Source organism: Panthera uncia, chromosome B1, assembly GCF_023721935.1.
Source record: "Panthera uncia isolate 11264 chromosome B1, Puncia_PCG_1.0, whole genome shotgun sequence".
Classification (NCBI taxonomy): domain Eukaryota; kingdom Metazoa; phylum Chordata; class Mammalia; order Carnivora; family Felidae; genus Panthera; species Panthera uncia.
Window position 1 is genome coordinate 80,940,893 of NC_064811.1, and position 26,728 is coordinate 80,967,620.

The window sequence follows — 26,728 nt, forward strand, 5'->3', positions numbered from 1 at the left end:
AATGAACTATTGGGACCTCATGAAGATAAAAAGCTTCTGCACTGCGAAGGAAACAATCAACAAAACTAAAAGGTAATGAACGGAATGGGAAAAGATATTTGCAAATGACATATTGGACAAAGGCTAGTATCCAAAATCGATAAAGAACCCACCAAACTCCACACCTGAAAAACAAATAACCCAGTGAAGAAATGGGCAGAAAACATGAATAGACACCTCTCTAAAGAAGACATAGATGGCCAGCAGGCACATGAAAAGATGCTCAACGTCGCTCCTCATCAGGGAAATACAAATCAAAACCACACTCAGATATCACCTCACGCCAGTCAGAGTGGCCAAAAGGAACAAATCAGGAGACTATAGATGCTGGTGAGGATGTGGAGTAATGGGAACCCTCTTGCACTGTTGGTGGGAATGCAAACTGGGGTGCAGCCACTCTGGAAAACAGTGTGGAGATTCCTCAAAAAATTAAAAATGGATCTACCCTATGACCCAGCAATAGCACTGCTAGGAATTTACCCAAGGGATACAGGAGTGCTGATGCATAGGGGCACTTGTACCCCAATGTTTATAGCAGCACTTTCAACAATAGCCAAATTATGGAAAGAGCCTAAATGTCCATCAACTGATGAATGGATCAAGAAATTGTGGTTTATATATACAATGGAATACTACATGGCAATGAGAAAGAATGAAATATGGCCCTTTGTAGCAATATGGATGGAACTGGAGAGTGTTATGCTAAGTGAAATAAGCCATACAGAGAACGACAGATACCATATGTTTTCACTCTTATGTGGATCCTGAGAAACTTAATAGAAGACTATGGGGGAGGGGAAGGACAAAAAAAAAAGTTAGGGAGGGAGCCAAACCATAAGAGACTCTTAAAAACTGAGAACAAACTGACGGTTGATGGGGGGAGGGAGGGAGGGGAGAGTGAGTGATGGACGTTGAGGAGGGCACCTGTTGGGATGAGCACTGGGTGTTGTATGGAAACCAATTTGACAATAAATTTCATATTAAAAAAAATACTTAGTGCAAATTACAGATCATTAAAGGATGAACACTGGGTGTTGTATGGAAACCAATTTGACAATAAATTTCATATTAAAAAAAATACTGCAAATTACAGATCATTAAACTCTAAAGCTCTAGACATTATATGTTTAATGATTATCAAAGATGAAAAGGGCATTTAATATAGATGGAAATTTGAGAGTGTACATGTGTTTTTGCTTTTTAAAAATCTTCATTTTTAATATATATATTCATTTATATAGCTTCTGATATCCCACTATTGTGATTATAGTTCATAGTGATAAAGTAGGACTAAGAGAAAAGAAATTAACAGATGTTAAAAAGGAAATTATTTAGTAGTTTATTAAAGAAGATTAGCTTGTAGCTTATTGAAACCCAGAAATTATGTGACAGCGATTTATATATATAACATATTTCAATGATGTATATATCTTATGTATATGTATATAATAATTTTTTCTAGTAAAAATTTTTTGATTATGGAAAATTTTAAACATATACAAAAGTACAGAGAACAGTATAATGAAACTTTGTATATTTATCACCCAACCTTAAAAATTATAATCATGTAGCCAATCTGGCTTTACTTCTTACCCTTCATTCCCCATTCCCACCTCTCCAGAATGAGTTTTAAGCAATTTTCATCATATAATTCTATTCATAAATGCATCAGTTATCATAGTTGCTAAATAGGAAATATTAATGCATTTTATGGATACAAATGCCATAAATGTTTATAACTATTTGATGTTGAGATGTTAATTGTAAATAGTTGTTTAAATTCATGGCAATTCTTGGCTCATCGTTACAGGATATAAATTAACCAGACAGGTTCAGATTCAGTCAGATAGGATTCCAGTTTGTTCCTTGTGTCTTCAGAAGGTCAGGACTATTCGAATGCTGTTAATAATAATAAAACAATAGTCAGCATAGTTTTTATGGTAAATGTAACTAAAACCCACAAATAATTTCTGTATTTTCATTTCAGCATTTGGTTTTAATCTTTCTTTATAGACATCTACTTTGCTAAGCCTAATTGCTTTTATCTTGTCATCCTCTTTCATTCGTGGAATGAATAATACCTTGCAAATGGTGCTAGTAAGCTGGGAAAAGTTCGGAACCCTCACCTGACCCTGGGTGAGGTCCATGCTGCCGCATGATAAGGTTGTAGTGAGGTTTCTATGTTGGAATAGTCGCTGCTTGTTGTGTTGGAGTGATGCTTTCTGAAAACCTAAATATTCTAAATCCTGGGTAATTCCTTCAACATGTAGAAGCAAAGAAGGAGATAATCCTTGGGGACAGAGAATTCCTTATGTTGGACCTTACTGCTGGAACTGTGGAAGCCCTGGCATTAGCAGTTTGCCATGCATAAATGTTTTCTTCACCCAGGGACTAGAGCTACATCTGTCTACCCGTGGAAGGAGAACCTCTGTGTCCTTTTACCAGGAGTCAAGGTCATTGCACCTTAAAAGACCAACTGGGCGTTGCGTTCCCTCTGCTTTCTTACTGCTATGTAGTTGGTATGGTAGGAGGGCCTATCCTCAGTTGTGCTTCCTACACCCACGTGGTAAGTGCCATCCTCTGCTTTCTCCATTGTCACCTTTCCATTTGTGTGGGCAGGAATGTGGTCTTCTCAGTGAGCTAGAGGCCAAGTAGGAAGCCTCATTCAGGTATCTACCCCTCAGCCTTTCATTCTACCTCTGATTACTAGGCCTACTTTAAGAGTATGGGGGACTTGCCCAGCTATTAATAAAGTAATTGACCATTTTCCATTTGGCTGCCACTTAGCAACTCCCTATGGGTATATTCCGTGACTGAAAACTCTAGGGGAAAAGGGGCAGTGGTGGAGGAGCTATGAGTTTTAGGTTCTAAGGCTCCAGACTCCAACCAAACTCCTTACTTAAGGACCACTCCTTATAGGGATACTGAGATTGTGTGAGATATTGCAGAGTTTATACACTAAGTTACTTTGTGTAGCCTAAGTAATTTTTTGTTTTTATTGAACTTCTTTTTGATATATTGCAACTAATATGTTTGCAGATTAGACAGTTCATGTCAGTAGAAATAATTCCTCAGGTTTCTTTCCCAGGAAGTAGCTTGGGTCCTCACACCATGAACCAGTTTTCTTCTGCAACGTTTATTTTCTCCTTCAAACTCATGTCACTTAACTTTAGGTCCCCCCCCCCCCCCCCCCCCTTCCCATTTTGTGATGTCTTCTCAGATGCTTTTTTGTCCTGCATCTCCTCTATGAAAGAGTGGTCCTGGTGTTTTTGCCTATTGTTTCTATTGACCAAGGTTGTGCCTGATCATTTGAACCAAAATTGTTGATCCTAGTCTCTCCTGCTCCCTAGCTGCTACAGATCCCCCAGTTGGGACATTTCTATAACTTAGTTCTCAGGGTCTATGCCAATGTCAATGCCAAGATAGCTAAAATTGTGGGTCAGAATGTATCTGATGGGAGACCAGTGACAAAGCATGAGGATAAGAGTTAGGGCATGCTTTAAGTTTCTTTAAGTGAGGCACTCACTGCTCACATATCCATGGTTTTCACTTGGTTCTGATAATGAAGGGCCTAGAGTGGGCATCTTTTGTTAATTGCAGAACGTAATGATGCCAGACCCAGGGCCATATTGCACCAGAATGACCAGACATCATACTATGGAAACCTTTCTTACTAGGGAGCAGCCCCAACTGAGTTAACAATGGTTTTTGAAAGGGAAAATCTGTGTCAGTTTGTATCACCACTCTATGTTAAAATAGTGTATGGCAGTGTACATTATGGGAATAGAGTAGGAAGCTTTTCTTTTCCCAGATGGCCACTATTTAATCTTTTAAGCACATCTAGTGTGTGTGATGTTGTGGAAAGTGTCAGAAAAGACAAACTGATTGGTTCTTAACATCAAGTAAAGAGTCATCGTAAAGGTTTTTTGAACCACTTATCCCTCTGTTAACTTACCTTTTGCCTTGGTTCATTAGGTCAAATGCCTCATTGATTTTGTCAAAAGGCAGGGTATGGGTCACCAATATATCCAGATCAAATATCTTATTCTTGTAGTCAGTAACCAGCTTTGGAATAGAATCAATGCTTTTCCAACCTGTAATTTGGCCAAAATGCCACGTAAAGACATGGTTTTTGACAAGAAGTGGTTTAATCAGTTTGTGAGTGAATGAAATTACTAAGCCAGATTTGGGTTGCTTCAAATAGATTATCCCTCCCATGTTTGATCTTCTATACTTTTATTGGTTTAAAAGTTTTTCTTAACAAGGAATGTTAAGATTAGTTTCTATTTCTAGATAAGGAATTATCTCAGTTTGGTCGAAGTTTACCTTTTGTCCCTCATGTGTTGGTTCATTTTAATGCAAAATGAACTTTACAAATTGTAGTTATCCATTTATACAAATTTTGTTTATTCTCAAATAATTGCTAGAATAGCTTTTATGCAGTCTCTAGATATGTTATTAGGCACTCAATATTTAAACAATATATTTTTTACTTTCCATTCAATAATTTCATTATAAGAATTTGAGTACTACTATGGAGATAATTAAAAGAGGGGAAAAAAAAAACTGACCACCAAAGCATGTTCCATTTATGGTACGGCCCATTATGAGCTCCACTGGAGATATAGTCAATCCTCTAATTTCAGAGTCTACCCCGATGAAAGTACATGATCCCCAACCTGCTATTGTACAGTCCAGGGCTGCTCTCTGGAAGGTCAAAAAAAAGATTGGTTAAGTAGAAAACATAGAACATGAACCCTAGTGTAGGTATGCACAATGCTTTAGGGAAAACGTATGCAACTCTGCATATAAGATAAGATTATTCAAGCTAAAATGATCATAGTATTGTTGATTGATACTTGAGGTGCCACTGTTCTGTTTCAGATAGAACATTCATTAAAATTTTGAGCATTACCCAAAAATATATTGAAAAGAAACAATATATTATTTTGTTTAATACCATAGTTATGGTGAACCTGGAATGTGTATCATTGCCTGTCAAGAAAAGTAACATGTGAAGTTAGGAAAGAACTCTAGAAGGTATTATAAACTCTTACCAAGTTTTCAGTGATCTGTTGTGGATATGTAGTAAAACATTTGCAGTTCTACATGCATAAAAACAATCTTTGAAGTCATGAAGAGAGGAATGAATAAGTATTTATTAGAGCCCAGGAAATGAGGTACACACCATAAACTTAGTAGATCCCAAAGTAAGATAATTAAAAAATGCTACTTAAAACAGAGGACAAAACAGTTTCAACAGAATCTGACACTGGCTGCTGGTCATAAAACATTTCATCTCCTTCCCTACATTATTTAGCTCTCACAGTTAGGTAGAGTTATGTAACTAATTCTGGGTCATTGGCTATGGGCAGAAGTGATGTGTGTTATTTCATAGGCGAAACAGAACCTGCCAGCTGTTCCTTCTCCTGCTGTAACAACCAAGATGATCTCGTGGTGAGATTGTGAAGCTACAAATTTGAACTTGACTGAGCCTTGATTGCTGGCTGAATAACTACATGGAAGACAGTGGCCCAGGGGAGTTGCTTTGATATTCCCATGAGAGAGAGTTATGTTAACCTACTGCAAGTTTGGGGTTAAAAATGCCAAGGATTGAAAACATAAAGAAGTTTGAGAAAGGTATAAATTTCTGGGTGGCCATTCCATAAGAAGCCATATGGTAACTAGATGAACATTTATAATCTTTTGAGACTAATCTTAAGAAAAGTGTAAACTTTATTTTATATCCCTTGCCATAGTCAGTGCTCAACTTAATTCTGACCTGTTGGAGCAATTTTTACTTTCACAAAAGTCCCAATAGGAAGAACAGCTTTTTTCATCACTGATCACTGTGTGAAAGAAGCAGTTTAAAGTACAGTAAATTCTCCCCCTCTCTCCATGTCTTACGAGTGATGGAAAATGCAATGATCTAGAACTTTTAGAATGTGTTTTGAAATTTTTATTTGACTACATATTTATTCTTTTGAGAATTCATAACATTTCTAAGTAGCAACTCTTCTACTGTGTGGGCTTTTTATTGGGAGGAAATACTTTTGTTTATGCTGTATGGAGAGATCTATGGAGAGGGGAAAATCCATAGGCACTATTTGTTACCTGAAGGTAGCTATTTACATTGACTCTTATTTACTATTTTATTAAAAAAATTTTTTTTCCCTGTTTGCCTTTTCTACGTTTCTGGAGCTTTGCTCCAAGCAAAGAATTAATTTCCCTAATGATGACTTAAGTAAAAATGAGCATTATATGCACAACAGTTTTATTTAGAAGTCTCTGATAAGTTTTGATGAGAATTACTTTTAATTTTCAAAACTTTATAATATTGTTAATTATTGTAACTTTCTGATTATTCTGTTGGGTTCTTAAGGCTGCTTTAGAGCACTAGTGGTCTTTGAATTCAAGTTCACACCCGTTGCTGGAATCTCCTCTACAACCAAGAAATTTAGCTTTCCTTAGTAATGGAAACTTGGTGGACTGGTAGGTAGCTGATATTTTGTGATTAAATAAATCCATCATTTATTTGGATTCTCTGGTATAATTCTATTCCATAATTTAAAATAATAATAGAACCTGCCAAGTTTTAGTTCAGATGGTTCTCAACTTGAGTAATGTGTAAAAAATATTGGTATCTGGGCCTTAGACTCTTGAGACTATCCTGGAGTATGGTCCATTCATTGGTATTAAACAATGACAATAACAATTCCCCACGCATTTCTAAAGTGTAGCCGGTGTTGAGAATCTCTATACTAGAAAGATAAAATCAATAGGCTGAATTTCAATGTTTGTAAAAAGTTTGAGCTATGGAAAGTGGAAGAATATTGTGGCACAATGCAAGTTGCAGATGTCAAGGACAACGTCTGAAGCATTGAACACAGGGGACCACGTGCAGGATAAGGAGCCTTAATGCATGAATTTTCAGTAATAGCTGATATTTATTGAGTGCTTATTACCTACCAGACCCTCCTTTAAGCAGTTACATTATCAATGAAAGCATTCTGAGAGGAGAGACCGAGGTAGGGAGCCTGATGCTCTCAGCAGCTCTTCCCCATCTCCATTCTCTTCTGGGAAATGCATCAGTAGGGTAAGAACCAAGGGGAAGAACTGTTCAAAGCCTGCCACTGGGAGGCTGAAGTACAGAATTGTATTGTTAAATTTTTTTTTTTTTTTGTAAAAATCATTTTAAGAGAAAGAGGGAGAGAGAGAGCACATGTGTGTGTGTGAGTGGGAGACGGGCAGAGAGAGGGAGAGAGAGAGAATCCCAAGCAGGCTCCACACTGCTTTATTTTGAGTTTGGCCCTGCTGAGTCCAATGTGGGGTTGAAACTCACAAACCATGAGATCATGACCTGGGCCAAAATCAAGAGTTGGGTGCTTAACTGACTGAGCCACCCAGGTGTCCCCAGAATTCTATTTTTTTTATCATCTCCCTAGAGGAGGGTTTGGCAGCCATGTTGAATGAAGTCATAATTAAAAGGGCATAGTGTCGTAGCTACTCCACAGATCTCACTCATGAAGAAGACTCCATGGCAGATAGTTGACAAATTTTTTTGTCATCTCATAAAAACCAAAACTCTGCTTAGTGTATTTGCACAAATGGGTATGAAGTGAACATTCGCTGGAAGATGAGCCTGGGCATTCTGGCAGGCTAACTTCTCCATGTGTTGTCTGTGTGGTTGATTTACCCCACTTTCTCAAGTAGAATAGACAGGGCTGGCTTTGTGGGCCTGCAGCCAGTGCAGTCGCTCAGGGCCCTGTGCCTAGAAGGGCCTGCAAATTATGTAGCTCGTCTTGAGAGAAGAAATCTGAATGATACAGAATTATTTAGGAAAAAAAGATCTACTTTTTAATTTTGCAGTGTGTGTGTGCGTGTAATATATTGAAAATTTCACGTATATGATTTGGATCTAATTTTGCAGCTCATTTACTGAGATCTGATGGACAGAACTGGATTGCTTGTAAATTGCTAACCTCTCCCTTCTCTGATTTTAGCTGGGAGTGGATACTTCCAGCTGTTAGGGGTGACACGTGTCCTTCTGTCCCCTTCCCTTCTCTAAATCTGCCTTTTCTGTTGTTTCTTTGTCATTTCTCATAGGCAGAATTATTTTAAAATTTTCATTTCTAAGTTTTCTCTTAACTTTTTGCTGAATTTCATGTGGAAGAGTATACAAAAATATTTATTAATACTTGTAATTAAATATTAATACATGCAATCTAATAGCTAATATTTTCTATATAAATATATAATATATACATATATGTATATAAAATATACAAAGTAACTATATCGATATGCACATTGCCAATGTTTATTAATGTTAATAAATAATAATTTATTATATACTATCATTAAAAATATACATACCATGGCTTCAGGTCCACCTGCACAATCAAGGGCAAAATCCACCCCTCCTTTGGTCATTTCAATGATGACCTCCTGGATGGGTTTATGTAGGTTTCTAGGATTGAGGCAGTCAGTGGCTCCGAGGGCTTTGGCCTTTGTAAACTTCTCACTGTTGATGTCAATAGCTATAATTCTGGAAGCTCCTGCTACTTTACAACCCATTATAGCAGAAAGACCAACACCTCCTAGGCCAAAGATGGCACAAGTAGAACCAGGGGTGACCTGCAGGCAGGACAATTATAAATTAACTTTTTAAAAAATTTATTTTTTAATTTTTTTAGAGAGAGTGCATGAGCTGGGAGAGAGGACAGAGAGAGAGAGAATGAGTCCTAAGCAGGCTCCACACTCAGGATGGAGGCCAGTGAGGGGACTTGATCCTACGACTGTGAGATCATGACCTGAGCTGAAATCAAGAGTCAGATGCTCAGCTGACTGAGCCACCCAGGCACCCCTAAGTTAACTGTTAATGGAAGTGAACTTAACTTTTTTTAGATGGAGAGAGTGAGGTGGGGGCAGGAACATATAAATAAAAGACTGTCTATCGTAAAACTAAATGATACAGCCAATAGGGAAAATCTGCCAATATAAAAATGGATGAATCACTGGCTAAATTTGGAGAATCATTTGAATGCCATTAGAATGATCAGCTAATAGTAAGGAATAAGCCCAAGTGAAAATAATCCTCTTGTTTTCCTGTTCCCTTTTAGTGTTGTCAGCACAGAATTTTAAAACCCACACATTTTAAAGGGTTTATTATTTTCCTTTTTAAATAGATCACAAATAATTTATATTTTTAATGGGCCTTATTTGGTTGTATTAGTGTTATAGTCGGTTTTGAATGAGCACTAATGTTTCTCTAAGTGTGAATTAACTCACATCCCAAATCACCAATTAATTTGAAAGGCATGAAATACAAATTTCTTTTGGTTTTATATATTTCCTTTTTGTTTTTTCTATATTGCATAATTTATAATCTACCTTGATTTGTTGATTTTGTATTTGTGTGCGTGTTTCTTCAAAAGACTGTAAGTTCTTTGAACTCATATTATCTTTCACATTGCTATTAAGAGTGTTCTATGTGTTGGGTCTTTAATAAATGTTCATTGCATCGAATGAAATAGAAACTGAATATACAAGATGATAAGGAAAGTTGCTGTAACTGGATTATGTTATTCTGTAGAGTGGTATAGTGGCAAAAAAATACTACACAGATGCTTAATTAATGCTGTTAGAATTAAAGCATAAACAAAAGGGAAAGAGGAATCTGCCCAAGGGATGTACTGATATATTTTAAATTGGAAACAAAACTATTAAGGAATAGAGAAAATGTATATCTCTTACTTTAATTTATGCATGATATTAGGCAGGCATACAGTGTTTGACTTTTGCTACTCAGGGGGAAATAAAATATATTTTTTACAAATATTCATAATGTTCTCTATACACAGTGTGATGTTTACAATGTTGTGGCACATGTTTACATGTGTTGTGGCACATGTTTACAATGTTGTGGCACAGTCTTTAAGGAGATATATCTCCTTAAAGACTGTGTTTAAAAGTTTGCCTCTAAGAGTCATTGAAAGTAGAAATGCATCTTCCTTATTGAGGCAATGTTATACACCGCTTCCAGCAGTATAAATTGAATACACTATATTACTTGTGTTAAACAACTAGACTGCTGCGTGTAAAAGTGCCCTTGATTATGGTCCTGGGGGGGGGGTGGTCACTATAAACCACCCCGCCACAATTTGAAAATAGAATAATTCATAGTGGATGATTATCTATTTGCAGACAACACGGTTAAAAGACATTTTCATGCTTCCAAAGATCTCTGTGAAACGTGATTAATTTGGCAGTAAAGGATACAAGCTGATTAAAAAGAATTAGGACTCCTGGTCACGCTGGGTGCCAGTCTCCCACTAATTATACAAAGTTGTGTCATCACTTTTCTTCCCAGAAGGAAATTAAACTTTATTAAAACTCTTGCCTTTTGGCTAGAATTAATGATATTTCACTTCCCTTAACTTGTTCCTATCAGATTCATTTCTCTTCTCTAAGCATCCTATGAGGTGGTTTAGGTGTTCCTCAACCGCGAGAACAGGTCCTGGAAATTTGGATTGGGTTTAAAAGAAAATTGTAGCTGAATCTCTAGTGTTAATATCCCTGAAGAAAGACTAGAGTAGTAGAAGGTGACAGTCTTCATGGAGTCCAGACAGGAGAGAGTGGCCCAAAGAGCAATAATTCTGACAATACTATGTACAGGAGAGTATGCCTTGACTGCTAAGGTTACACCTGCTTTTAACTTCCCTCAATTAACCCCCTTCCTCCAGGAGCCTTCAGAATGTAGTCGGACTTCGCATATGATTTTTAATTTTTATTAATGAATGAATGAATAAATGAATGAATTTTTGGAGGGAGATAATACAGTGATAGCCAAAAGTAGCATTCCTGTCTGCTTGGTTGACATAATTCTTAGTGAAAAGTCTTCTCTTCATATTCTGCCTACTAGATCACCCTGTTATTTTGGTTAGGCTGAGTTTATTTCCTTGACACTCTAACACCTCTAGGTAACCTGACAAAAAGGATTATTTGGATTGCAAAGCTGAAAACCAAGCCTTATCAAGATTTTTAGGGGTTGGGCACCTGGGTGTCTCAGTCGTTAAATATCTGACTTCCGCTCAGGTCATAATCTCAAGATTTGTGAGTTTGAGCCCCACATTGGGTGAGCTGGAGCCCCGTATTAGGTGAGGGTGAGCCCTAATTCTCTCTTTCTCGCTACCCCCCCCCCCCCCCCCCCCCCCCCCCCCCGGTGGGGCTCCCCCCTTTGGGTTCTCTCTCTCTCTCCCCCCCCCTCCCTCCGCCTTTTTCTCTCTCTTTTTTTTTTATAAAAAAAAAAAAAAAAAGATTTTTAAGCGTTGCACGTGAATCTGGCTTCATTCATTCATTCATTGAAAAATTATTAAGCTCCTACTCTGTGCTAGGCATAGGGCCTAGAGTGATTGTTCACATCACAATGAACAAGAGAGAGTTGTTGCCCTCAAGGAGTAAATAGTCTAATAGAGAGGAGAAATAAATGGGAAATTTCTCCATAGTATGATAGGAAGGAAGACAGGGATAAACACAGATACTTTTGGGAAAACTGGAAGGAATACCCAATGCATGCCCAAGAGGCTGAAGTGTTTCTGATAGGAGGTGGGAAAAAAATGGAGTCAGCCAGAAGAGGTAGGGGAGCTTTCCAGGCACTGTTGTTGGGAGCTGGGTGTGGAGAGCCCAGGAGACCCGGTGATTAGAGCCTGGAGACTGAAGGTCAGGCCCGGGGGAACAGTGAGCCTGCAAAGGGAGAATTAGGGAGAATCACTAGCTCACTGAGGGAAAAGGGGAGTAATGAAAGGGGAATGAAATCTTCAGATTTGTTGTTTAAAAAGACCACTCTGGTTGCACTTTGCAGTTTGAACTCAAGGGATGAAGAGTGATGTCAAGGAGGTTTAAATAAAGGGGTTGTTTGAGGCATCCAAATGATAGTGACATCTCTCCAGTCTCTCATTAAAGTTTTGTGAAAGCTTCTAAATTCTAAGATGGGATCCCAGGGATGCATCTTGCCACCATCGGGGCTGTCACTTGAGACATTCCCTTGGAGCCACAAATGGGCACGATGAGAAGCAGAAGTGAATTACCACAGTTTGAGGGAGAGAAATCTGCAGGGTCAAGGAGAAAGCAGAGGTGGCTATATGGAGATCGCTGGGAGTTTCTGTAGTTTCTGTTGCCTCTTGACTGGATCTGCTGTCCCAGGATGAACATTGCTATTTAGGGGACATATTTAAGCATGCTGTATTTAAGGCAGGGATGGTCTATAAGGTAGCATATCAGTATAGAGACAAGAAATTAACCTCATCCAGGTGCTAACTATATGTCAGCTGCTGGACTAGATATCTTATGTATGTAATATGATTTAATTATCCGCATAACTATTTGTAGGAAATATTAGTGTAGAGGGATTAAAGAACTTGCCTACAGTCACAGAGGTAATAAATTACAGAGCTAGGACTTGAAGGTAACCAGCTGATTTATCACACTATTTCCTAGTAAATTCTATTTTATGCAACCTGGTGATTAAACACTTTTACCTTGGCAGTGTTGATTGCAGCTCCATAGCCAGTTGAAAACCCACATCCTAACAGACAAACTCTCTCTAAATTTGCATCATCATCAATTTTGACAAGATTAATATCTGACACGACAGTGTACTGAGTGAAGGTGCTGGTTCCCATGAAATGGTAAATTGGTTTTCCTTTGCAGGTAAACCTGCTGGTTTTGTCTTCCATTAGTTCTTGATCAACAATAGGATTTTTGACTAGACTAGAAAATTACAAAAAAAAAAAGACACAAAAAAGAGAATGTAAATGGACCTCTGATTACATTCCTGAAAAAATTCCTGGGTATTACATGTTTATTATGACAATTTTATGAGAGAAAAATTGAGAAAATGACTTGAGACTTTTCACATAAATATAATCAGAAGTAGTTTAAAGATGATAAACTTTTTATTGAATACTCTTTATGGGCCAGAAACTCTCTTAGGAGTTTACATGTATTAATTCTTAAAAAAATTGTAATGGAAAACTCAACTATATATGAAAGTAGAAAGTCTAGGTTGTTGCATATCTGTGCAACCATATCTCAGCTTCTGTAGTTATCAATTCATGGCTGATGTTCTGTCATCTATTACCTGCCACCCCCACCAGCACCCACTCTCCCTCATGGGACTATTTTGAATTAAACCCCAGACATTACTATTTCATCTGTAAATATTTTAGTATGTGTCTCAAAAAGATAGATTCTTTGGGGTACCTGGGTAGCTTAGTCAGTTAAGCATCCAACTTCGGCTCAGGTCATGATCTCACGGCTCATGAGTTTGAGCCTCACATCGGGCTCTTTGCTGTCAGCTCGGAGCCTGGAGCCTCCTAAAGATTCTGTGTCTCCTTCTCTGTGCCCCCTACCTCCCATCTCTCTCTCAAAAAATAAATACACATTAAAAAACAAAGAGATTCTTTTAGGTTGACATATTGCATTTGGTTGATATGTCTGTTAAGTCTCTCTTACTTTCTAGATGCTCACTTCTCTCCTTATTTTTTTCTTTACAATTTATTTGTTGAAGAAACAGTCATTTGTTCTGTAGAGTTTTCTCATTCTGGATTTTTCTGATTACATTCCTGTAATTGGGTTTAACATGTTTCTCCATGCTTGTATTTCCTCTAAACTAGTGTTTTCAATCTAACTGATTGATTTAATTCAGGTTTTATATTTTTGTAGGAGTATTTCAAAGGCAGTGTTGTGTATTTTCATCTGGAGGCACATAATACTTTATTATCTCTCTTTTTGTGATGTTAGAAAGAACTTATGGTCATTGCCAAAATCCATTATTTCATTAAGAGTTTGCAAAAAGGTGTATTAATTCTTTAAATATCTACCACAACTCTGTAAAATAAGCATTATTATTATTCCCATTTTATAGACAAGGAAATTGAGTAATAGTGATTAGATGTAAGAGTAGTATAATTTTAGCTTCCAAAATAACTAGCTTCAATTAGTATTAAGGATAAGTAGATTTTTCTGTAGTCTCATTAAAGAATAAGGTGATAAAGGTTTTGGACTCTAGAGTCCAACTGCTTATGTTCAAAATCTAGTTATTTTTTTAAAAAAATGTTTAATGTTTGTTTATTTCTGAGAGAGAGAGAGCGAGACAGAGTGTGAGTGGAGGAGGGGCAGAGAGAGAGAGGGAGACAGAATCTGAAGCAGGCTCCAGGCTCTGAGCTGTCAGCACAGAGCCTGACATGGGGCTCGAACTCACGAACCATGAAACCATAACCTGAGCCAAAGTCAGACACTCAACCACTGAGCCACCCAGGCACCCCTCAAAATCTAGTTCTAAGACTTTTATCTGTGTGGCCTTGGAATAAATTACTAAGCCTCATTTCATCCCTCTCTCTTCTGTGGAAATAGCTACTATTTTGATTTTGGCATTTATCATTCTAATAGTGTATTTATACCTTTACTACATGCATATGTAACCATAAATTATACTGTCTGTGGTATTGTTTTGTATATGATATCTTACTAAACATGTTTGTCAGCAACTTGCTTCTTTCCCTTAACATTATGTGAGATTATTCTGTGTTGTTGTATGTAGATCAAGTTTAGCCCTTTTCATTGTTATATAGTATTCCATTGTGTTACTACATAGCACTTTGTTAATCCGTTCTCTTATTGGTGGGCATTGGGCTATTTTTAAATGCTGTTATAAATAATGTTGCAGTGAACATTCTAGCATATGTCTCTTTGGGTAATTTTGCAACACTTTCTTGTATACACCAAGGACTAGAATTGGTGGATAGAAACTTCATCTAGGTATTGCCAGTGTACTTCCCCAAATACGTATACCAATTCATATTCTTACTAATAGTGTATAGAGCTTACCTGAGTTTTGTACAGAAATTTGTGAGTGGACTCAGACAGAACTTGCATTTTCCACATTGAGGCATGTAGAGTGGAATTACTTTGTCACCTGGAAAGAAAGGCCATGTGTTGGATGGTGCCTAAGATACAGCTTGTAAATAGTTTCTACCAGATGTATCAGTGGAAAACACCATTCTTTTTGGTATATATATGTTCAGCAGAAAGTATAGATGGCTACAATATTTTGTTGCTTTACAAGATTCCCCAAGTATTGAATATACTGTATTTAAAAAAATTTTAAAAATATTTATTTATGTATTAATTTAATTTAATTTAATTTATTTTGCTGCTGGGCGCTTGGGGAACAAATCTGCATTGATACCACTAGCTGCAGAGTCCTGTCTGAGGCTATGCTGTCACTGAAACTCTCTGCATCATGACTATTACTTTTTTTTCTTAACATTTCTAAACATCTTGTATGGAGTAGAGCATCCTTATTAAAGGTGGACAACAACAGGCAGGATATGGAGATTAAACTTTACATCATTGCCATGTTTCACCATTTAGTTCACTTCAAATTCTATATTTTTCTATTTTTTTACTCAAATACAACTTACTTATGGCTTCTTTCCTCTGATGATCAGAGCCCAATAATGATAATTAACATTTTTTCAACATTTAGTATGTGCTAGGCATCCTTCTGTTTACCCATATTATCTCATTTACTTCTCAGAACTGTCCTTTGAGATGGGTACCTTTTCTCTCCACTTTAGAAAACAGAAATCTGAGCTGTGTCACAGAAAAGTGACTTCACTGGTGAAGGTCACACAGCCAGTAAGTGGCAGAGCTAGGACTACATTGGCCAGAGCACTTCATGGATGCAAAGCTTATGGGAGCAATTTGTTTCTCTGATCTTGTTTGGAATGGAATCTAATATACTCCTATGTTTGGAGCATTCTCATTAAAGGAGGAAAGAATGATACAGTTCATCCCACTTGACAAGTGAGTATTACAGAACCCATATTCCAATATTTTGTGAATGTTATAAAATGGGAAGTAAAAAATTTCAGCCCATTGGCATGTTCCATTCACATATTTTTATGTTACAAAGTTTCAAAAAGACACATAAGCTAATATTGACATATATAATATTTCTCACTTAGGCTGACTGTATATCCTTATTCTTTAAATTCTTTGTAATATTCAATTGATTCTCTGTTTTGTTTAGAGGAGGTTGTTATAAATTTTCATTTGTGCCTCACTTTGTGGGTTGCTTCACAGGACAGTTTCTCAGTGCTACATGTGAATAAAGTGACCATATTATCCAGATTTTATCCATTCTGATTTCAAATATTCTGTCCCATTGTTATACTGTGATAGATAACATGTTTTAGTTTGTCTTTGGAAAAGATGGTTCCCATATATAGAGACCAATATAATATACATCCCCTATATATAAATAGCATGCAAAACCAAGATTGTATCAGTCCCTGAAATATCCTGACATTTCCATTTAACTGGAATCAGGAAAAGACGTACCTGGTTTGAAACTGGTCACTCCTGGCCCAACACTTTCCACAATTCCTGCGCCCTCATGGCCAAGGATCACTGGGAAGAGGGCCTCTTTAAACTTAGGATTGATTGGATGGCCGTCAGTATGGCACAGGGCAGTGGCGATTATCTGCAAGGCAATCACAGACTTGAGTCCTGTTTCTGTCATTATGTCATTAGGGTTAGGATAATTTTAGGCCCAATGTCACCTTGACACTTTACAACATTCCTAGAGCTCAATAAAAGAGTTACATTTTGAGGGGGGAGCACAATTAAAAATATCAGCATATATTCTTTTCCTCTAAATAACAAACCTTTGTTTTCTAACTTTCGCTGTCACTGGAGAGTCATACAAAGAGATAGAATTGGCAATTACTGCCTCCAGGAGAGGAGAAATCAAAGGTAGTAGGGAAAATAAACAAAATCTTTTAGGCAGAGGTAGTGGAGGGAACACAGGCTTCTAGGGCTGGCGCAAATTTTGTTGAAACTACATGAAAGGAAATAGAGGTAATAAAATCTTTATACTTAAAAGAGGTATCGGATAAAGGAATGTCTCAATAGCTAACATATCCCTTACTATTCAAGATTCTCTTGACAAGGATATCTTATTCATCCTCATGTATAAACCCATACTGTGGTAGTCCTCAGGAGAAGTGTATAAGCTGGGCCAGCTGGGGGGAAATGGAGAAGTTTTGCCAGCTTTCAGTCTGTGGTCTCTGCTCAGTGCAGTGTCTTTTCCCTGCTGACCCATGCCTGTCTCTCCTCTGGGCATTTTAGACCCTCATACTGCCCTGGACAGCACTTCAGGTCTTCCTTCTACCTTGTGTTGAACCAAATTTTCTATCTTTCTTTTAATATCACTTTGTAATAAAGCAAAAGAAAGAAAGCAAAAAGAAAACCTAACTAATTCTAATCTGAAGTGAATTCCTTTGTCTAATTCTCAGGGCTAATGGTTAATGTAAAGATAGTTGAATTAAATTTTAAACCTGTTATTAATAACAACTGATATTTAATAATTTACCCCTCCTGGGATAATTCCTGTTTCTATCTGGACCTAAAAATGAAATTTTGCCACAGGTGACACTCCAGGTGCTCTCGGTCATACCACATAGGCTTGACCCGAAGAAGCTAAACCTGCACTGAGTGTCTTCTCTGTACTATATTGGAAAAGTCTCCACTTACCTGGACGCGAACTTCATGAGCCTTGGGGGGAGCTACCTCGACCTCTTCTATGCAGAGGGGCTTGCCTGCTTCCCAGGCAATAGCTGCTTTGCATTTAATAACCTGAGAAAGAGGGATACATGGGGAAAGACAGGGAGATTAATTGTGTAATTAATATATAACTATATAAGATGTAATTAATTAATATTATATTTAAAAATTTAAATATATGTAACATTGAAAGAAGGTGGAGGGGAGCCGGGGTGGCTCAGTTGGTTAAGCGTCCAGCTCTTGTTTTCAGCTCAGGTCATGATCCCAGGGTTGTGAGTTCGAGCTTTGTGTGGGTCTCTGCACTGACAGTGTGGAGACTGCTTGGGATTCTCTCTCTCCCTCCCTCCCCTGCTCACTCTCTCTCAAAGTAAATAAATAAACTTAAAAAAAAAAAAGAAATAAAGTGGAAGGAAACAAATCTATAATCCTCGTTTCTAATGCTATTATTTTTGCTTTTGGTATGCTTTTCCCAGTCTTTGACCACACAAATACATAATTTTTGATAGCTGTTTTGCAATTTTGAACATCTATATATATTCATATGTATATGTATACATATATATACATATGTGAATCACATATATATATGTATATGTATATCACATATATATGTATATGTATATGTATATATATATATATATATATATATATATATATATATATATATTTATTTTTTGGGAGAGCGAGAGCACGTGTGAATGGGGGAGGGACAGAGAGAGAGGGAGAGGAAGAATCTCAAGCAGGTTCCACACTGCCAGTGCAGAGCCCCATGTGGGGTTGATCCCACAAACCATGAGATCATGACCTGAGCTGAAATCATGACCTGAGCCGAAATCATGACCTGAGCCGAAATCGAGAGTCAGTTACCCAACCGACTGATCTACCCAGTCACCCCTTGAGTTTATGTTTTTGAATATCATTAGTCTTATTGCACATACAACATAAATTATAGAAAGTTTCAAAGTACAAATAAGAACAAAAGAAACAGATCTACCTATAATTTCATCGCTCATTTTATGATTTTGAGGTAAATTTTTCCAGTATTCCTGAATGGAATCATATTTTATATAACATTTTGTAATTATTTTTCTACTTATTAATATACTATAAATATTTTCTATATTTTTCTCTAGCTTTTTTTCTAACAAATGCAAATTGTATTTTGTTGTTACAGCATAGTTACTCAAATCTGTCTCTTTTTTGCCTTTGTAAATAATATTTAATTGACTACTCTTGTAGTAAGCATTTTGGCACATCCTCAGTAATTTCCTTAAATTTCTAGCAGTTCACTTAAATCCTTTTAAAATGCTGCTTTCTGAGAGAAATTCTGAAGGAAGCTTCTCTTAGCAAAATTATAATAAGACAAACAAGAATAAGAAATAGTGTATTTGCTTACTTTGCCCTTGGTGCCCATTTTTCTTTGGCAAACTAGCCTTGGAAGTTTCTTTCGCACTTAAGAATCTCTTCCACTTCTATCCAGGGTGCTCAGTGTCCTATAATGATCTGTCTGAATAAATACCATTCCTGCCCTGTTATTCTCCAATCACTTTCCTCTTTTGCTGCTGTGATACATAGCTCTGCCCATTTCTCATGTGATTTGTACTCTCATATTTTAGCTGCCAACTGCATTGCTCCCAGCTCTTATTTGAAGAAGATTTTTGTTTACTTTTTTCCTTTTATTGCATAATATAAGATAGTAGAGAAAAGTTCATTAAGATTATACAGATGCATTAACACATAAAGGATATTTCTACTGCCCCAGAATCCTTCCTGTACCCAGGCTTCTCCTTTATAAGCCTGTAATCATTCCCTTGCATTTTAAAAAAAAATTTAATGTTTATTTTCAAGAGAGAGACAGCATGTGAGTGGGGGAGGGGCAGAGAGAGAAGGAGACACAGAATCTGAAGCAGGCTCCAGGCTCTGAGCTATCAGCTCAGAGCCTGATGTGGGGCTTGACCTCATGAACTGTGAGATCATGACCTGAGCCGAAGTCAGACACTTAACCGACTGAGCCACCCAGGTGCCCCAATTTCCTTGCATTTCTTTATGTTTTATGGTTCTCTCTACAGTATAGTTTTGTTTTAGCTATTAAAATCTTTATATGACATGTGATAATTGTTCCTGGAAACAAAGGTACAGTGAAATTGTATTAATTGTACCAGATGTGGCTATTTAGTAGGTTAAGGGTTTAGAATCAGTCTAAGTTAAAGATAATTTTGTATTGATCAGTAAGAAAACAAAAAACCACAAAAAACAAACAAGAAAACATTTATATGAATGGAATCACAGTATATATATTATTATTTTTTTAAATTTAAATTCAAGTTAGTCAACCTATAGTGTAATTTTAGCTTTAGGAGTAGAACCCAGTGATTCGTCTCTTACATACATCACCCAATGCTCATCCCCAAAAGTGACCTCCTTAATTCACATCACTCATTAAGCCATCCCCCCACCCACCTCTCCTCCAGTAACTCTTGGTTTGTTCTCTGTATTTAAGAGTCTCTTATGGTTTGCCTCCCTTTCTGTTTTTATCTTGTTTTTCCTTTCCTATAGTATATGTATTCTTTTCTGTCTTTTTTCCTCTCAACTCCATGTTTGTGAGATTCATACACACTGGGCTATGTCATTATCATTCACTTTCCTTTTTGCTTTTTTTTTTGTTTTGTTTTTTTTGCTTATGATTAATCATTGGTTGCATAAAAATTCTTTTAATGTATTGTTGTATATGTGCTTAAGTTTCCTTGGGGAAAATTTAGGATTAATATGCAGCCAGTACACACTATTAAGGTGATGCCAAATGTTAAAATAGAGAAATTTTTGTTCCAGTTGGTAGAAAACTACTGCTCCAAATTCCTAAATTTCCTTTTAACTCTGTAGTAGCCCTAAGGAGCCCTGTTTAGTCACTGCTGAGGAGCTACTCTCATGCCCCTCCAGATGTGTGAGCCCATCACCCAGCCCCCAAAGGTTCTGGGGTGTGTGTAGTAATCTTTGGACCCCGGTAGGCAGATACCTACTGCTCATGTGACACCCTGGAGCTGTTGACCTATCGTGCTGTAGGCCATAACTCCCCTGAAGTCTCACTTGCTTGGCTGTTTGTGGGAAATGGAATGCTCCATATTGGCTGTTAAGTATTTTGACTAGGAGTGGAATTGCTGGGACTTCACCTTTGATAGACAAAGTCAAAGAGTTTTACAAAGTGCATGTATAAGCAGCAATGAATCAGAGTTCCCATTGCTTCATATCCTTGCCTGTGCTTGGAATTGTTGGGACTTTAAAACTTTTGATAGCCTGTGGGTGTGAATGGTATATATTGTGTTTTAAATTTGTATTTCTCTGATTATTAATGACAATAATAAGCACCAGTGGTGTACCAGAGCCAGCTCATACTGATTTCTGGTCTGTTTATTCTATTAACTACTGAGAGATATTTAAAAGTTATTATTATGGGGGCACCTGGGTGGCTCAGTTGGTCAAGCATCTGACTTCGGTTCAAGTGATGATCTTGTGGTTCGTGGGTTCAAGCCCTGTGTCGGGCTCTGTGCTGACAGCTCAGAGCCTAGAACCTCCATTGGATTCTGTGTCTTTCTCTCTCTCTCTGCCCCTCCCTTGCTTGCACTCCCTCTCTTAAAAATAAACATTGAAGATTTTTTTAAGTTATTATTACGAATTTGTTCATTTCTTATAGTTATTTTCTTTTCACTTTACATATTTTGAGGCTTAATATTGGTGCATGTAAGTGTTCTGTGTTCTATGTGTTTTAAAAAGTTTAACAAGATATTTTACCATCTTTCTCTGTCAGTATTTTTAAAAATCTATGTCATTTCTTTTAATAGCTCCATAGTTTTCCAGTATCTCCTACAGACTTTAATATTTTATTGATTATTTAAGTTGTCCTATTACACTTTGTGGAAGTATAATTTGTGCTTCTTGTTTCCACTTTCTTACTACCCACATTTCCTTCCTAACTTACCTGGTTTCCATCTTTATATTATAATTGAAACTTGAAAGTTGTTAGTAGCCTCATTAAAAAAAAATGGCCTTAGAAATTCCTTTGTAGCGTAAAAATTTCTGGCCTTTCTTTTCATATTTTTATGACTTTTTCCCCTTTACTCCAAGCTGTAGACAAGAGTTTCTGTTTGCTTCTAGACCTATTTTAACAATGTTCACATTCACACAACAACCTTATCTTCATTTACAACTCCAGATGCCTTTCTTGGACTTCCCTATGGCACTAGCATCTCCATTCTTTTCTTTACTGTTCTGAAACCTCCCTTGACCTTTCTCTCTATATTGTTTACAAGCTCTGTATACTCTACCTGCCTTTCATTTCCTTCTTTCCATTTTTATTATTATACTGTAGATAAGCTTATTACTGCTTTAAAAAAATGTTTTTTAATTGCAGTATAGTTGACATACAATTAGTTTCAGGTACACAGCATAGTGATTCAACATTTGTATGCTATGAGGTGCTCACCACAATTAGTGGAGTTACCATCTGTCACCATACAAAGTTATTACAATATTTTTCACAGTATTCCTTATGCTAAACTTTACATCCCCATGACATTTTTTTTATAACTTGAAATTTATACCTCTTAATCTCCTTCACCTATTTTGCCTATCCACTCATCCCCCCCCTTCCTCTGGCAATCACATTTGTTCTTTGTATGTATGAGTCTTTTTCTGTTTTTTTCTGTTTTGTTTGTTCATTTGTTTTGTTTTGTGGATTCCGTATTAATTGAAATCATAAGTATTTGTCTTTCTCTTTTTTTTACTTACCATAATACTTTCCAGGCCTATCCATTTTGTCACAAATGGCAAGATTTCATTCCTTTTTATGGCCGAATAATATTACATTGTGTATATATACCACATTTTATTTATGTATTTTTTCAAGGTATATCTCTCCATTTATTCTGTGTTAAAATTTTTTTTTTGTTTTAGGAGTGAAAATTAGTGATTAATCAGTTAATATAACATCCAGTGCTCATTACAAGTGCCCTACTTAATAATCATTACCCATTTTTAGCCCATCCCCTGCCCACCTCCCCTCTCTCAACCCTCAGTTTGCTCTCTATAGTTAAGAGACCCTTATGGTTTTTTCCCCTCCCTCTTTTTACCTCCTTTCCCTATGTTCATCTGTTTTGTTTCTTAAATTCCACGTATGAGTAAAATCATATGGTATTTGTCTCTCTCTGACTTGTTTCACTTAGCATAATGCACTCTAGTTCCATCTGCGTCATTGTAAATGGCAAGACTTCATTGTTTTTGATGACTGAATAATGTTCCATTGTGTATATATACCACATCTTTCTTATCCATTTATCATTCAGTAGACATTTGGGCTCTTTCCATAATTTGGCTGTTGTTGGTAATGCTGCTATAAACATTGGAGTACATGTGCCTCTTCTAATCAGTATTTTTGTATTCTTTGTGTTAATACCTAGTAGTGCAATTGCTAGAACTAGGATAGTTCTATTTGTAACTTTTTGAGGAAACTTCACATTGTTTTCTAGAGCGGATGCACCAGTTTACATCCTACCAATAGTGTAAGAGGGTTCCCCTTTCTCTACATCCTCACCAACATCTGTTGTTTCCTGTGTTGTTAGTTTTAGCCATTCTGACAGTTGTGAGGTGATATCTCATTGTAGTTTTGATTTGTATTTCCCTGATGATGAGTGATGTTGAGCATCTTTACATGTGTCTGTTAGTCATCTGGATGTCTTCTTTGGAAAAATGTCTACTCATGTCTTCTTCCCATTTCTTAACTGCATTCTTTGTTTTTTGGGTGTTGAGTTTGATAAGTTCTTTATAGATTTTGGGTACTAACCTTTTATTTGATATGTCATTTGCAAATTTCTTCTCCCATTCCACAAGTTGTCTTTTACTTTTGTTGATTGTTTCCTTTGCTGTGCAGAAATTTTGTCTTGATGAAGTCTCAATAGCTAATTTTTGCTTTTGTTTTCCTTGCCTCAGGAAGTGTGTCTAGTAAGAAGTTGCTGCAGCCAAGGTCGAAGAAGTTAGTTGCTGCCTGTGTTCTTCTCCAGGATTTTGATGATTTCCTGTCTCACATTGAGGTCTTTCATCCATTTTGAATTTATTTTTGTGTATGGTGTAAGAAAGTGGTCCAGTTTCATTCTTTTGTATGTTGCTGTCCAGTTTTCCCAACACCATTTGTTGAAGAGACTGTCTTTTTTCCATTGGATATTCTTTCCTGCTTTGTTGAAGATGAGTTCACCATATAGTTGTGGGTCCATTTTTTGGTTTTCTATTCTGTTCCATTGATCTATGTGTCTGTTTTTGTGCCAGTACCATATTGTCATGACTACAGCTTTGTAATATAGCTTGAAGTCCAGAATTGTGATGCTTCCAGCTTTGCTTTTCTTTTTCAACATTACTTTGGGTATTTGGGGTCTTTTCTGGTTCCATACAAATTTTAGAATTGTTTGTTCTAGCTCTGTGAAAAATGCTGGTATTATTTTGATAGGGATTGCATTAAATGTGTAGATTGTTTTGGGTAGTGTTAGCATTTTAACAATATTTGTTCTTCCAATCCATGAGCATGGATTATTTTTCCATTTATTTTGTCTTCTTCAATTTCTGTTGTAAGTATTGTATAGTTTTCAGAATATAGATCTTTTACCTCTTTGGTTAGGTTTACTTCTAGGTATCTTATGGTTTTGGTACAGTTGTAAATGGGATCGATTCCTTAATTTCTCTTTCTGCTGCTTCATTACTGGTGTATAGAAATGCAACAGATTTCTGTATGTTGATTTTGTATCCTGTGACTTTCCTGAATTTGTGTATCAGTTCTAGCAATTTTTTCGTGGAGTCTTTAGGGATTTCCACATAGAGTATCATGTCATCTGTGAATAGTGAAAGTTTGACTTCTTCCTTACAGATTTGGATGTCTTTTATTTCTTTTTGTGGTGTGATTGCTGATGTTAGGACTTCTAGTACTATGTTAATGGTGAGAGTGGACATCCCTGCCTTGTTCCTGACCTTAGGGGAAAGGCTCTCAGTTTTTCCACGTTTAGGATGTAGCTGTGGGTCTTTGTATATGGCCTTTGTGATGTTGAGGTATGTTCCCTCTATGCCTACTTTGTTGAGTGTTTTTATCAAGAATGGACACTGTATTTTGTCAGATGCTTTTTGTGCATCTATTGAGAGGATCATACGGTTCTTATCCTTTCTTGTGTTAATGTGATGCATCACATTGATTGATTTGTGAATATTGAACAACCCTTGCATCCCAGGTATAAATCCCACTTGACCATGATGAATAATTCTTTTAATGTACTGTTGAATTAAATTTGCTAATATTTTGTTGGGAATTTTTGCATCCATATTCACCAGGGATATTGTTCTGTAATTCTCCTTTTTAGTGGGATCTTTGTCTGGTTTGGGAATCAAGGTCATCCTGGCTCATAGAATGAGTTTGGAAGTTTTCCTTCCATTTCTGTATTTTGGAACAGTTTGAGAAGTGTAGGTATTAATTCTTCTTTAAGTGACTGGTAGAATTTCCCTGGGAAACCATCTGGCCCTGGACTTTTGTTTGCAGAAGATTTTTGATTACTGATTCAATTTCTTTGATGGTTATGGGTCTGTTCAAATTATCTATTTCTTCTTTTTCAGTTTTGGTAGTTTGTATGTTTCTAGGAATCTGTCCATTTCTTCCAGATTGCCCAGTTTGTTGGCATATAATTGCTCGTAATATTCTCTTATTATTGTTTGTATTTCTGTGGTGTTGTGATCTCGCCTCTTTAATTCATGATTTTATTTATTTGGGTCCTTTCTATTTTCTTTTTGATAATTCAGGCTACGGAGTTATCAATTTTATTGAAAATGTCAGAGGGGGTGCCTGGATAGCTCAGTCTGTTAAGCGACCGACTTTGGCTCAGGTCATGATCCTGGTGAGTTTGAGCCCTATATTGGGCTCTGTGCTGACAGCTCAGAGCCTGGAGCCTGCTTTGGATTCTGTGTCTCCCTCTCTTGGCCCCTCCCCCACTCACTTTCTGTCTCTGTCTCTCTCAAAAATAAATAAACTCTAAAAAAATTTTTTTTAAAATGTCAGAGAATCAGCTCTTAGTCTCATTGATCTGTTCTAGTGGTTTTTCTTTTGTTTCTGTTTCATTTATTTCTTCTCTAATCTTTATTATTTCCCTTTGTATGCTGGCTTTAGGCTCTATTTGCTGTTTCTTTTCTAACTCCTTTAGGTATAAAGTTAGGTTGTGTATTTGAGACTTTTCTTGCTTCTTGAGGTAGGCCTGTACTGCCAATACTTCCCTCTTATGACAACTTTTGCTGTACTCTGGGTGTTTGGACTGTCATGTTTTAATTTTCATTTGCTTCCAAGTATTTTTTCATTTCTTCTTTAATTGTCTGGTTAACCTATTCATTCTTTAGTAGGACATTCTTTATCTGCCATGTGCTTGTGGTGTTTCCAAATTTTTCTTGTGGTTGACTTCAAGTTTTATAGTGTTATGGTTGGAAAATATGCATGGTATGATCTCAGTCATTTTGTATGTGTTGGGGGCTGATTTGTGACCCAGAATATGATCTGTTCTAGAGAATGTTACATGTGCATTTGAAAAGAATGTGTATTCTGCTGCTTTAGGATGAAATGTTCTGAATATATCTGTTAAGTCCATCTAGTCCAGTGTTATTCAAAGCCATTGTTTCCTCGTTGATCTGCTTAAATTATCTGTCCATTTTGTAAGAGGGGTGTTGAAGTCCCTTATTATTGTTGTTATTAATGTGTTCCTTTATAATTGCTATTAATTGATTTATATATCTAAGTGCTTTCAAGTCGGGGGCATAAATATTTATAAATGTTAAGTCTTGTTGGATATATACTTTTATTATGATATAGTGCCCTTCTTCATCTCTTGTTACAATCTTTGGTTTAAAATCTAGTTTGTCTGATATAAGTCTGGCTACTCCAGCTTTCTTTTGACGTCCATTAGCATTATAAATGGTTCTTCATCCCCTCACTTTCTTTTTTTTAAAGTTTATTTATTTATTTAGAGAGTGTGTGTGTGTGTATGTGTGTGAG

The 26,728-nt window shown here is 36.7% G+C and overlaps 1 protein-coding gene across 1 annotated transcript; it reads right to left on the reverse strand.

Moving 5' to 3' along the window:
* Window positions 1-1,877: 1,877 nt before the first annotated feature.
* On the reverse strand, window positions 1,878-19,249 carry ADH4 (alcohol dehydrogenase 4 (class II), pi polypeptide). The gene is given in 9 exon segments (XM_049630042.1): window positions 1,878-1,938; window positions 3,995-4,133; window positions 4,611-4,746; window positions 8,416-8,676; window positions 12,579-12,810; window positions 14,929-15,016; window positions 16,447-16,588; window positions 17,641-17,742; window positions 19,067-19,249. Coding segments are annotated over 9 exon segments (1,179 nt in total). The 5' UTR covers window positions 19,085-19,249.
* Between the last annotated feature and the right edge of the window lie 7,479 nt (window positions 19,250-26,728).